The sequence below is a fragment of the Gavialis gangeticus genome, unplaced genomic scaffold (genome assembly GCF_001723915.1).
Source record: "Gavialis gangeticus isolate Ggan-Ray unplaced genomic scaffold, GavGan_comp1, whole genome shotgun sequence".
NCBI classification, from domain to species: domain Eukaryota; kingdom Metazoa; phylum Chordata; order Crocodylia; family Gavialidae; genus Gavialis; species Gavialis gangeticus.
This window is the reverse complement of record NW_017729006.1, coordinates 35,066,274-35,080,895: the sequence shown is the minus strand read 5'-3', so window position 1 is coordinate 35,080,895 and position 14,622 is coordinate 35,066,274. Positions and strand designations below refer to the sequence as shown.

General features: G+C 40.6%; 1 protein-coding gene across 1 annotated transcript in view; it reads left to right on the top strand.

Moving 5' to 3' along the window:
• EGFR (epidermal growth factor receptor) overlaps positions 1 to 14,622 on the top strand; it is a 319,504-nt gene that overhangs the window by 282,166 nt on the left and 22,716 nt on the right. Inside the window, exons 17-20 of the mRNA XM_019509106.1 lie at positions 1,359 to 1,500; positions 4,036 to 4,158; positions 5,492 to 5,590; positions 10,205 to 10,390. Of these exons, the coding sequence (XP_019364651.1) occupies positions 1,359 to 1,500; positions 4,036 to 4,158; positions 5,492 to 5,590; positions 10,205 to 10,390 (550 nt within the window). The remainder of the gene's footprint in view (positions 1 to 1,358; positions 1,501 to 4,035; positions 4,159 to 5,491; positions 5,591 to 10,204; positions 10,391 to 14,622) is intronic.

Here is a 14,622-nt window from a genome sequence, read left to right as displayed (position 1 = left end):
GCTCTGGTTGCCTCTGGTCCCCAACAGTGCCCTGCCCTGCTTTTTTATACTTCGCTTTTTTTAGACCCCTGGATATCCAGGGGTCTAATTTTCTCCCTGCACCACAAGTTTGCAGCACGGGGAACATTTTTTTTGTTCCCGCACATGCCTGTTGCCCCTCCTCAAAGGGGTTTGAGGCAGGGCAAGGGGCACGTGCGCGCTCGTGTGGACGCACCCTACAAGCTCAATCTATTTAACTTGCATTGGGGTGCAGATGAAACATTGGAAATATTTCAAAGTAAAAAGGGGTTTGAAATATTTTTAAAAATGTAGTGTTTCAGCTGTGGGCAAACATACAGACCCCTGTCATGCCTCCATGCTGCAGGGCTTCAAAACTGGCCACAGTCCTGTGGCATCCAGAGTCTTGGGAGCCCCAGTGGTATCTTCAGTGTCTAGAGTGGCCAAAGTGTTCATGGCACTGGGAGCTGCGATAGCACCCGAAGTGCAGCCAGGGGTGGTGGCCAGCATGCTGAGACGGGTGGCCAGAGTACCCAGTGGCCCCCAGAGTGCTGAGTGATGATGGCACTGCCTGTGGTGGCCAGAGCACTGGCGATGTCCATCAGGAAAGCTTTATGGTCTCTCTTTTTTTTTAATCTTTAATTATTTAAGGCCAGGAAAAGGATTAAGAGATTAAATGCCGATTTCATAGAAACAGGCCTGCAAGTTTTCTAATCAAGTTTTTCAAATAAACAATAGCAATTCATTTTTTTAATAAAAAGTTGTGTGCAAATTCCATAGACTTCTTCAAAATCGCTAATCTTTCGCAATTTTTTCATATTTTTACTTCCTGTTTTGATTGAAAATATTACTGCAGCTCCATGTTTAATAAATTAAAATATTTCAAAAATGATTTTCCTGATAACGTAATGGAAGCTTGGGGGGAAGAGGGTGGGAATTAAAAATGGCTGTTTCTGAAACCCGAAACTAAAACAATTGTGAAATTAAAAAAAAAATCGTTAAGATTTCCAGGCGTGTTGGTTGTAGCCATGTTGGTCTAAATACACAGGCAGACAAGGTTCTTTGAGTAAATGTGGTATCTTTTATTTGGTCTTTAATAATCTTTTATTGTATTTTATTTAGCTTTATTTATCAGCTATTCAGTTGGTCTAATAAAAATATCCAAACAAGATTTGCAGAAATTTATGAGTACTGGGTGAAAAAAAATAACAACACTATATCCAAGTGACTTGGGATTTAAGTAAACTAAATCTGAGTCTGAATCCTTAGACCTTAAACATCTGTTGCTTTTTAAAATTACACTCCAAGGAGGTGGGGTATTGTATTGTATGCCAGACCAATTCTTTTCCTTTGCTTTCTAGCTCCAAAATCCCATCTATTGCAGCTGGTGTTGTTGGAAGTCTCCTTTGTTTGGTTGTGATTGCTTTGGGCATTGGTCTTTACCTACGGAGGCGGCATATTGTTAGAAAGCGTACACTGCGCAGGCTTCTTCAGGAGAGGGAGGTAAGTTTTGCAAATAGTTCCTAAAGATGTTGGCTGGGACTTACCTGATAAATTTGCTGCATTATGTTAGCATGGGCTGTTTCACTGGGTCAGAACATGGCGTTTCTGACCTCACCACTGTAATGAAAGTAAAATGAAGTACAGCCTCCTTATAACAAACCCTTGTAGGCCAGAGAGAACAATTCATTAAAACAGGGTGTTCACTGTTACAGCATTAGCCAATTTGAATTTGTTAGTCCAATCATAATAAAATGGTTCTTGCTATTGGGATTAAGTGGTGGGCTGTTACAATAAGTAAGGTTCATACTTATGAGGTTGTACTATAGCACATCTGCTTCTTAGCTAAATAAGACTTTGTTTTGGATAATGGACAGTTCTACCCCAAAAAGCAATTGTTTACATATAAAACATTCTTACTTTATGTCCTATCTGATCTCTGTGGATATAATTTTCAAGAACGTATAGCTGGTTTAGGAGCCTACGTTCCATTGAAAATCGTTAGGTTTTTGACCTTGTCTACATGGAGGGTAAGTTACTCTATAGGCACGATGAATTCACAGCATGTTAAATACCCTGCACTGTTCTCTGTATGGTCACTCCTAGGGTGCCCTTGGTGGGATAGTTCACAGCAGTCTGCAAGTAGGGTAAGGGAATTATTGTGGAGTAACTACTGCACCGTAAACCCATGTGGTAACTTCGCCATGTCGACAAGCCCTTATGAATATTAGGTTCTTCTGCAAATGTTACCCTGTTTTATATACAATCTACTTTTTAACACAACATACTGATAGTTCACTACTCCTGTAAGTGTTGCAGGACCACCACAGCCCAGTGAGACTATAATGGTCTCTACTGTGGTTCGCTCGGCTCAGCAGCACTTAGTGGACTGAATTTTCAGTTGCAAAGCCAGTGCTGCCTTCAGTTACCCTGTGCCAGTCATCTCTGTCTCTGGAGTACCACTGCTCGTTAAAGCTGAGAGATGAGCAGCGGAAAGCATATCTGAGCAATGTGTGTTACTGGCTACAGTCCTTTCTTCCCTTCCCAGTATTTAGCAGAATTTGCTGATTCATTGGAATCTGACATGGGCGCATCATGAGCACTTCTACTATGGCCTCGAAAATGCAATCTCTGGGCTGCCAACCGTGCATCTTAGCGCCCACCCACCCCAGCCCCCACCGGCTACAGTAGGCGCAATGCAAGGAATTCTTGCTTACACCAGTCTCTCCACGTGGAGTGTCATCCTGGTTATAAAAATCTCCCCATAGGCGGCATAAGGCACTCTTTTCACTTGGCTGCTATATTGCATGATATAGATTTCATACAAGTCATACTGTTACCCTCTGGGTACTTTTCATGTAAAACACCAGAATGCATTACCCAAGATCAAAAACAAATCTGTTGTGACTATTCCCTTTATCTTTCCAATTCAATTTTAATAAGCAAATTGTAGTCAAAGAGCTGCTAAGGACCCTGCTAGTGTCTCCTCTTCCACTCACTTGTTTTGCAAAATCCAAAGTGATTAAAAAGTGATAAAAGCCCTGAGGCTGCCCTACTTTTCACTCCATTATCTAGCAACATTTTATGAGCTGCCATCTTCTATAGCTATAATGTTGTAGTGCAGATTGTGCTTCAGTTCACATAGTGCGCTTTGTGCTCCTCGAAATGAGAATCTTGAATCACAGCATGAAAGTAGTTGGCATGCAGGAAACAAGTTTGCATCCAGCCAAGTATGTGCTTGCTTTTAACAAAGCTGTTCAGGGAAGGAAACAACAGGATGGTTGTTAAAAGAGAAAGTTAAAGATTTGAAAAGTGCCGAGGTTCTGCCATTTAAAGGGAGGTTTTTTGTTTGTTTGTTTGTTTGTTTCTTTTGTTGTTGCTGTTGTTTTCCTTATTCCTTTCCAACAAAATTCTTATGAAATGCATAAAATCCAGCAGTGAACCTCAAATTCCCTTTTGCCTTTAGAAATGGAGGGTCACCTGAGCATTTCCAGTGTTCTCCATAATAACCTGTAACACAGGAGCTACCTCCAATAATAACACAGTGGCTTTTTCTGGTGTAATTGAGGTGAACTGCAAAGGCGAAATATTCTTTTAAAATAATCTTTTAAAATGTAGATAATGCATTTCTGACTTGGTTCATTTCTAAACTTCTGGTAATAAAATTAGCCATCATTGTGTGCCTTTTTAAAGGATCTGAAGTCATTATAATCTTTCTACTTTCTCTCAATTTGTTTTGTTTCCATTTGTTTCACATTTAGGAGATGGTTGTGTACAAATCTGGAGTAATACTTCTATGGAGTTTATTTTGAGGGATTTACATCTATGCAAATGTGGAGTAATTCCACTAAAACTGGTATACACTCAAGATTTTCAGAGCTACCAATCAGAGCCAAATTGCTCTGCAAGACACGTCATGGGGAATGAAATGTACATTATTAAAAACAAAGCCTTTGGTTCAGTGTAGAGTGCTTGTACTTCTTGCTAGCCTCCTGTACAGTATATTTTTGTAAAGTCCTTTTCTTTTGTATTCGATAGCTTGTTGAACCTCTAACACCCAGCGGGGAAGCACCAAACCAAGCTCATCTGAGGATTTTAAAGGAAACAGAATTTAAAAAGGTCAAAGTTTTGGGCTCTGGAGCTTTTGGTACTGTTTATAAGGTACAGCCACTGTGTTACTCTAACCCTCCTCACCTTCACACAAAAAGCTGTCTAAACATGTGTGCCTAGAACTGAAAACAGTTACAATTTTTCGACTGACTTTCAAGTCATCCTTTAGCTGGAGTCCAGTGAACATGGGCATGGGAATCGGTGTCTGAGAACATAAAAAGTTCTTCAGAAGATTTTGAGAGAGACAGTGCTGAAGACCTGTCTGTCTAAAAAGTACTGCTGACAGAAATGTCTTGTTTTGTGAATGTTATGGAAAAAAGAAACCATAGGATATCCCACTTGGGGTTCCATGCCAGGCAATTTTCTGTTACATACTTTAGTTCTTCCTTTTTTTAATTCATGGATCATTTAGTTCTTCCTTTTTTTTCATTCATAGATCATTTATTTTTAGATTCCAAAGAACTGCACAGGAGCATAGAAGGGACAGTTTGTTTTTCGTTCCCTTTTTGCTCTCTCTGTTCCTCTTCTACTTGAGAGGATCTCTCTAAAACATTTCCTACTCAGTGAGTAAGCCTTAGGGTTCACATTTTACTTTTGGAACTGAAATTATAAGATATAATTTATCCATTTTTAATTTTAGACACTTGGGCAGTTTTTCAAACTGTCTTAAGGACTTTAGGAACACAAGCTGTATTATCTTTAATTGGCAGTTTTTCGTCTAAATCTCTTTGGTACTGTCATTGATTCCTGCGCCCCTTCCCCCCACCCCCTTTTTAATCTTGGCCTCTACTTAACTGGCAGCCTAATGCTGTCAATTAAGAACAAGAAACCATTGTAACATGAATTTAGTGCTGAAAACTAATGCTAAAAAATGGAATGTCATATAATTCTCCCATCAGGTTAGCTGCTGTCTTGTTTCATAGGAGAAAATCCCAGTTTTTCTCATTTAGCAGTTTGTAAATTGGAAGTGACGCTTTAGTCAACGTAGTGAAAACTTGTTCAGCAGAGACTAGTAGTGTTCAGTCATGGCAAATTTGCATGTCCAATTGCCATAATTGTTAGCACTGATTAGGTAATTGTCAACACAGATGGAAATTTTGTTGAGTTTTCTGTACTTTTTGCACATGTGAATCAAGGTGACTGAATATGCATGTTTTTGAAAACAAGGCATGAGATTGAGAGATACTGCTCGATTAAGATGACGCTGTGCAGCCCACCAGAGACATTGAGTGCTGTATATATCTACACAATCTTTGTAGGCTCTCCTTTCTGCTTAGAATATTTAAATCTACTTAGACTGCATCAACCTTTTACATGGTGGTATGTTTAATCATGACAGCAAACCAGTGAGAGATGCACCTTAGCAACCTTTCTTATCTTACAGGGACTCTGGATTCCTGAAGGAGAGAGAGTTAAAATTCCTGTTGCTATTAAGGAATTGAGAGAGGCTACATCGCCAAAAGCCAATAAGGAAGTACTTGATGTAAGCTTTTGCCTTTATTTTGTAAAGTTTTCTTGATCTTGGTAGCGATTGTTCCCATCAGCCCAGAAAGTGTTTCCCTGACATGTACACAAGATTGATGACGACAACGATGATTCTACATTTATGTCAAGTTCGCAGAATTTTTTGCTGTTGCAACGTGGATGTTTCATATGTTTCTGATTGGCAGTTTGGGATTACATCAGGGTGTGGAGAAGAACAAGTGTGCAAATAATTGAAGGGTATCAATGCTAAACAGGGGAAAATGGCATAGGAGTGGGAAATAGAAAAAAGAACTGTCTATGCTTCCTTAATCAGTCAATGGAATTTTTATGATGGATTGCAGTGGGGGCAGAAAACTGGGTGCGTTTTGAAAATCCTACCTTAGAATAGCACAAGCAAGACTGGAATGGAATGTAAAAAGGTAAAGGTCAAAGTTTAAGTATTCACAAAAACCTGTCAACAGTGACATCCATAACACAATCACCTAGACACCCAAGAGAAAGTATAGAAGTTCAGTCACTTGAGCTTTTTGAAGAAAGAATGGACAAAGCACTGGAGAACAATACCGTGGTATAGTTTGTCCTTCTTGTCTCAACCACACCAGCCAAAGCCTTCTTCCCACATAGGAGGATTGCATAAACTCTGCAGCCACTCTGCAGGGAAACAGTGTCTCCCACAGCTGCCTTCATGCACAATCATGCATAGTGCTAAAGGAAGTATTAAAACTGTAACTTTAAAAATGAGAGACTTGTATGCATAATGCTTTAAATGTGCTTGGACAGGAGCCAGCTTTCCGTGGCTCACAAGCAGAGCTGGTCTGTTTAAAGACTCTTTCCCAACCTCTCAGGAGCTGTCTACACCTTCATGTTAGGGGAAGGATGCTGCACCTAGATCAGTTTTGCTTGCATGAGGCACTTCCCTTGCAGAGCAGCAGGAGACCAGAAGATGAACTTTCATTCGTAGAATGTTCACCTGCTTCCTGGGGCTGCTGCTGCCCTGGAATGGGGGTAAACCTTATTCCCCAATCCTTAATCTGATGAAGGTGCTGAGAAGAGTTTGGCCCCTCGGTCTTTAGAACTCAGGCAAAAGTACAGATATATAGACCCCATGTCAACAACTTTGCTCTGGGGTCCACTGCTAATTTTGCTCAGCTCCCTGAGGCACTGGTGTGCCCATTATATGGGTGCACCCTGATCACCTGAAATAGAGAGCTTAATAGTATAGTGAGGCTCTGCAGGAAAAAAAGAATGCAGCCCCAGGTTGTTTTGACTTCTGTGTAATTTCCAAATGTCAAGATATGGTAAAGAAGTTGCTTGCCTGCATACTCTAGCTCTGTACCTCCTTTCCTCCAGCCATGGGCCCTTGAACCCACAGGAGGAATTTGCAGATTGAAGAGCAAACATCAGAGAAGTAGCTGACCACTTCACTGCTCCTTTATAACTGAAGTTAGATCCCCACTCTTCAGCAAACAGCATGGGAGAGAGAGACAGTGTGCACATGCTTGTGCGTGTGTGTGCGTGCACCCATGCATGCATGCATATACACATATGTCTGTGTAGTTTAGACATCATATGTCATGAATATACATAAATCTATTTAGCCTTGTTTTATAAGGAAAATTGTAAGCTATTACAAAGCTGATTGCAAACAGTTGTGGGAAGAATAATACAAATTTGGACCTAATTGTATTACATGCATGTAGAGTAAAAGAAGGGTTAATCAAGAAGCCTAAATTACTGCATCCTGCCTTCAAGCTGTTCCCATGGTGGGACAGTAGCTGAGTGGAATGTGTGCTCTTCAGAGAAAGCAAAGTATTTTATTTTCTTCTTTTTAAGAAGAAGATATCTGAAATATTCATTTCAGATATCTCCACAGGATCTTTTTCCCCCGTTGAAGTAGGAGATTTAGCAAACAGCTCTTGCTGTTTTTAGTAGCGTTTACTTTTTAAATGGCTTAGGTGGTGGAATTTGTTCCTCATGTCACAGAAAAAGAAAAGATACAGAGGGAGGTAAGGAGAGGGGGAGATAGAGAGAATCAAGACTCAGTGAACTAAACAACTGACTCTTGAAGGTCACTGAAGCTTCAGAAATAATGTCTAACTAATCATTTTTTAAAAAGGAACAGCTAGTTAAGTATACAGCAAGTCAAAAAGAATTAGTTCATATAATCCAGCTGACCCTCCAACTGCAACTCCCATTGGCTTTATTAGGGTAGGGCTAATTCAGGAGATTGTTGCTGAATACCAAGCATACTTGGCGCAGGTCAGAGTGTACTTCAGAGATTTCCAAGATAAACAGTTGAAACAAAGACCGGCTTTAATTTGTTAAAATATTTAAAGGGACCTGTGACTGAACAATGAGTCCAGTCTACTTTTTTTCAAGAAAGCTATGCCTTGTTTTACTTTGCCATGTCAAATTCACTAGGCACTGTCAAATCCTGGAAGAGCTCCATGCTCTGTGTGGCCCATGCCCACCCAACACACTTGGTTAGCAGTTTCCCAGTCTTCAGGTCAGATCCTTGCAGGCTGTGTAGCAGATGGGCAAAGAGAACAGCTCTGAGTTTGCATTTTTTCACACAACTAAAAATTAATACAATATGCCTCTGAATTTTAACAGGAAATGGCACATGAAACAGACTTTCTTCTTTCTTCACTGTCAGAACTGGGTAGTATCAAAGACTATATAGGGATTAATAATACTCGGCCTCCTTGCACAAGAAAGCACACTATAGCATGTATGATGGATGGAACCACATGTCTCTTGGAGAAAGTGCTCCAAACGTTGTTCATTTTAATAGCAAATTATACATTTTCTTTAGAATTTGTAAACTAACCTGGAGATTTCATCATATTGTAAGGTGATTGTTACTCATCCAGTTCTGTGGCACTCTTCTGTAACCCTACTGTCCAGCGACCCTGGACCCAGACTGTGAGGAGCAAAAAGCCATAATTAGCACCTTAAAGCAGACATCTCACCATTGCTGTTGCATTTGGGCTTGAAATGGCAAACACTGATGTGGTTGACAAAGCAAAACATTGCTCAAGCATTTGGAGTGTTGTATTTTTTTTAAACATCATTGCTTAAATGTCTTACAGTAGTCTTCTGCCAGCTATGTGACATCTGTGAAAAGCTTATTGGACGATGATTTAACTGCTACTGCACTTCGTTTCCTAAGCCTCTATAAAAAGCACATCTTTCCTTTATGACTTATTTTTGTTTGCTTTGGGTTGCTAGCTTAATACTGACCTGTCAAGGAATGATTAGTTGATGTCATTCCAGATGCTGATTTAAAAGGTCTGTTACATAGAAAATTTCCCATTTATTTCCTGCTCAATTAATTTTCAAGCAAATGATATAAAAAAGAATAAGCAAAAGCAATATACTGGAGATCAAGAACAAAATAATATTAAAACAATAAGATAACTAAATATTAAGGGCATTTATACACATACCTTCAGTACCTTCAGCCAGAGATCCACTGCTTTGGAGCAGAGTTGATTTAATCAAGTCTGTTCTGCATGGGAGATGACATGCACCGTGCTGTGCAGCTTGCAGTTATATGTGGCAAAATGTGCGTCAGCGCAGCGAAAATGGCAGTGGTGCACTTTTGAACTAAAGCACCTCCACGGTGTTTTTAATTCAAAAGTGTGCTGCTGCCATTTTCTTTGTGCTGATGCACATTTCACCATTTATACAGCTGTAAGCATTGTAGTGCCAGGCACTTTTCAAAGCACCTGCAGCGCTTGCATGTATAAAAATGCCCCAAGACCCAATTTGCTTTCTCCCCCAGCTAGGCCCTCTTTCAGCTCTGTGCGTAGAGCTGATTGTAGGTATCAAATTGAACCTGCAAAAATATAGGTCTTTAAAAAACAACAACAAAAAACACAAAAACTACAAAGCCAAAAAAAATTATAAAGACAGACCAAAAGGACACCTAGATGAGTGAAAATCAAATTATGTTAATAATTTAAATCTGTAACTAGTTATTGCATGCTGCTAAATGTTTTCATATGGTCATGTTTATGGATGCCCACACTAACCAGTTTATAAAAACCAAGCCTTCGAGTTCTGTCTGATGAAAGGATTACTTAATCCTAGCCCCAACTCTAAGGAAATGCAATACAAACTGTTTGATTATGTCACTCATCTTGACATAACACATGAAAACAAAAAGCCTTACTAATCTGGCCAAGATTTTTCAGATTGGTTGTTTAAAATTAGACTTCCCCATTCTCAGTTAGGTTCTTAAATAGGTTTGGGAATTTTAAAAATTATCAGGCACCCGTCAGCTCCCACAAAAACTGAAATTATTTACCTCCTCTGAAAATTCTGCATGTATGGACATTTGTACTGAGCACAACAGCTTGGTGTACAAGATACAGGGAAATTCAGCTGCTTTGGTGCTGTTTTGAATGGTGCTTCAATACTGAGATTTGGGATCTCCCAGTGCAGTGGAAGAAATGTATTAGGCCATTGTGTGGCTAACTTTTACACAAAGTTTCTGTAGCTTATCAAATGTCAGACTTTTTTTTTTTTTAATACTGCCTCTTCCATCCAGATACTTCTGCCATCCCATAAGGGAATGTTTCATTCTGTTTTCTCTTTTTCGGGTCAGGAAGCTTATGTAATGGCTAGTGTTGACAATCCTCATGTATGCCGCTTGCTGGGAATCTGCCTTACTTCCACCGTCCAGCTTATCACGCAGCTTATGCCGTACGGCTGCCTCCTTGACTACATCCGAGAGCACAAGGACAACATCGGCTCCCAGTACCTTCTCAACTGGTGTGTGCAGATTGCAAAGGTAAAACTCTTTATAACCCAAACCAAGGAATCTGGAAGTATTTTATCTAAGTCTTCATATTGCACAATCTCCAAGCACCACAACAACAGTTGTTTGTATTCAGTGCTTTACTTTTTCAAACCACTCTGAAAGTGTTTAAGTAAACTGAAGAATGTTCTTGTATGCTAGTGTTATCACCAATACACAAGTAACAAAACTGCACTGAGCAACTGAGTGACTTAACCAGTGAATCAGTGGTGGACACAGGAGTGGAATTTGGCAGGTCTTTGTTAGTCCCATGCTAACACCGCTGTCGTGTTCCTTCAATAATTCATAATTGGTCATTCCTAAAAGCTATTCTTTTTGTGCTGGGTCCCTCAGCGGCCACGGTGATTAAATCAAATGCACATGCTGCGTCTGTGCTTGGAAGGAATGCCTTGATTTTGCTGAGTGAGCTGCACAGACATCTAGTTTTGGCTACTAAATCACCAGTTCAGATGCTCGTTGATTGTGACTGAAAGACATTAGCCAATCGTGGGCTGGTTTTAAATAACATGCAGTGAGTTAATGCACTTAATCCAATTCCAGTTATCATGCATCCCTATAATAAAAACCCTACTGCATTTGGCTCCAGTTGATATGCTTGTTGTCGAATGTGGCAGACAGCAGAGAAGAGGGAATGTGGAGACTAAAACTATATTCTCCAGACTTAATCTCTCACATTTGGGCAATGCTGAGAATATGTTACTGCTACCAAAGCCCTCCCTGTGCTTCATAAAATGAAAAAGGTCCTTTCTCTAAAAAGTAAACCCTACACCTTTCACAATCACTAAGTTGATTTACATTTTTAAATATTCAGTAAGCATAGATAAATCGTAACACTTCACAATCTATTCTCATGTTATCTACACTGATACTTGTGTAATTTTAAATGAAGAACTAGTGCAATGGCACTCTTATTTAAATTGGACAATGTCAATATGCTGCCTCTTTAGCTAAACCAATGGCGTTCAGAAGAGAAGTTATGAGCCAGCAAGTGTTATTGTCTTATTACCAGCATATATACAGAATCACGATCTTGCAGTCAGTCCTGGGATGTTTTCTAAATACAGCTATCCTAATGAACTATTTTGGCCAATCAAATGCAGATTCACTGACCTGATTAAATAATTATGCAACTAAACTAAGGCAAGGCTGTCCACATTCTGAAGGGTCAGAGATGGGAGCAGGCAGCAAAAGTTGGAAGAAGGAAGAGGGAGCTTGGAGACTCATGGCAGTATGAGCAAAGAGCGAGCAAAGTGGAGAGTGCCAGTCAGACCAGGAGCCCAGGGGCCACAGGTTAAACATTTCAGGGCTACATGCAGGTTATGAGCCTTCTGTTAAGACAGCCCTGCCCTAAGATGCTATAAATCACACAAAAAAATAAAGATGTGGCAGGGAGGGCAGGTTTTGAGGTAACATTAGGTATTTTTTAATGGAGTCAGCATTGTCTTTTATTCAAATTTCTATTAAAAAATACAAGTGTTTGTTTCCTGGAAAAAAAAAAAATGGTTGGATGCTTGGAGTCAGGGCAAGGAAAGCAGAGAGGTTGGGGACCTGGAAAGCATGTAGGCCTTCTATCATCGTACTCTGAATCACTGCATTGCACTACTTGCCACCTATAATCCCTGTTAATGTTTCAGAACAGTTTAATATTCAGTTTTAATTGCTGATGAATGAGGCTAAGTCTAGGCCTTCAAAAACCCTGAGGCAGAAGTGATCTAAGTTTCATGCTTTTCTCTAAGTGCTCTAGGTTAAGTCAGGAGGGAATGAATGCGTATTTGTCCTTTTGTGCGGGGAAGACACACAGGCTGCCTGCCTGGACTGAGGCCAACGCATTGGTGATGCATAGGGGGTGCACATGCACAACCTGATATTGGCCGTGGACCCCTTGGAAACACCAACCACAAAACCGGAAGTGCACTTCTGGTTTCGCCACTGGTGATTTGGGGCTCGGGAATCAGCCTCTGGGGGACCCCCCCTTCCCCACCCCTGGTCAGCAATCATGGTTGGGGGCACTCCCACACACCTCCCAGCGGGCTCCCCCAGCCAAGCCACTCCTGACTAGTTGCTCAGCACAGCCTAGCACCCCTCCCCCTTTCTCCCGCAGCATCAGCCACAGGCATGGCAACTGCTGACACACAGCAGAGGCAATCTGGCTTGGCCAAGCCTGGCTCCAGTCCTGTGTGAGGTGGTGCAGCCCCAGGGAGCAGGAATGGAGCAAGGCAGCCCTTTCCACCTCCTCCCTCCACTGAACCTCCCAGCAGCAGGTGCCCGCAGCCCTGCACCGTGTGGCAGGGAAAGGGGCATCCATAGAAGGAAGGAACGGGCCTCTCGGAGCTCTGGTCAACTCCAGGCAGCAGCAGCACACTTACTGCAATCACAATTCTTGTAATCATGATGGATGCTTGCTGCCTCCACCTTCAGAGCACCTCTTTCCCCATGGCGCCTGGGGCCACGGGCACCTACTGTCCGGCACCTTCCATTCCCAGAGCTCCAACGAGCCTGATCCTTCCTCCTGCAAACCCCTCCCTGCCCCTTCCAGGCCTAGGGACATTGTGTAAAGATAGAGAAATACTGCCCTACAGGCACCAGTTACCAGGTAAGTTTTAGGAAAGCTGGAGCAAAATTCTTTAGTAGTTATGTGATATGAAAAGATGACAAAACGGTCATCCGATTTTTAAATATTCTTGTAACAGAGAATTTTGAGGCAGCCAGGGGAAGAAGCTAAGGAAGGGAGCAGTGCATCTAGTTTTGGTAACTGTTATGGATGACAGTAAGATGTTCAGTTTCATTATTACACTATTTTTGTTGCTCTTGTTTTTAAGTGAAATGGAACATATGGCACACTTATGGCCTTAATAGTCCCTTGAGGCTTTGTGCACATTCCATGTTTGCCAGGCCATGGTTTGCTTTTGATAAATGTGCTGAAGACTTCAGAGATTTATTCGTAACAGCTTCCTTCCTTCTAAGTAGTTTGTAGTGTACTGAGCATAATGCAATAAATAAACTTTATTCTGTGTAATTAACTTCCATGAAAACTTCCCATATTCTGGCCTGTCTCAGTTATTCTGACTTCCCGTGTTTTTATTTTGAATTAACTAACTACTCCTTCCTGGTTTGGGAGATTTTTATATCTCAACTAAATTTCCGCTCTTGCTTATCATAAATTTTGAAGGTGACAAATTGATCCTAAAACCACTCATTGTGACAGCTCATTAGTTATGCTCTTTTACTCATCTGAAATCTTCCCATTCACAATTGTTAGCCTCTGTTTGACTTCTGTGTCAATTTGCCCACCACTCAAAACTACTCATACCCTCAACACTACTGATTGACCTTCTACTTTGTGGTTCTGCACTAAAGCTCTTCTAAGAACTCACATCAATAATACTTACGGTTCTGTCCCATCAGCACTTTTTCGTATTACATCTACAAAACCTGTATTTTTTTAACCATCTCCACCTCTAAAACTGCAGTGTTTCTCCTTTAAAATCTGTAACAAGTCTGTTCAGATCTGTTAACTAAACAGCAGGAAACAAGCCTCCTAAGGGACTACTTCACAACTTATTTTTGTTTATCTTCCTGTGCTTTTTAAAATCATTTTCTTAATATATGTTATAAGCATTGTATTTGATTAGTGCACAGAGTTGCTGTCTTTCAGATAAAGTATTAGAAAAAAGATTGATTTAAACAGCACTTGCAGAAAGGATGTTGAAGGGCTTGTGGAGAACATGAGTTCCCTGGTTTATAATAAACTTTTAAAAGCCCAATCTTGCACATACTTATGCATCTACTTAACTTTATACATGAGTGGTTCATTTTCTTCTGTTAAGCTGTGCATAAGCATTTGAAGTATCGATTAATTTGAGACTGAGCCTTTGTCTGTCAGGAGGTATCAACTTTAATCATTTTCTGGTATCTATTTTGCAGAATATTTATATTCTTCCAGGATGAGGTTGAGTTATTTTCTGCCTCCCCCCCCCCCAGTCACGGGTTGCTTTTTATAGACAGCTCAAGATATTTTTGTTTCAAAAATTTAGATTAGTAAAGATATAAATGCATTTATTTATATCAGTTTGCATAGTGACCTTATGCCAATATGTTGGGGTGGTTTCTTTTGGCAGTGTTAACAACCCTTACCAGTTGGGGATGAGCTGTTTAAAGACTTAAAGGAAAATGTGATGGTGGTCCATCTTAATGGCAGGGGGAAA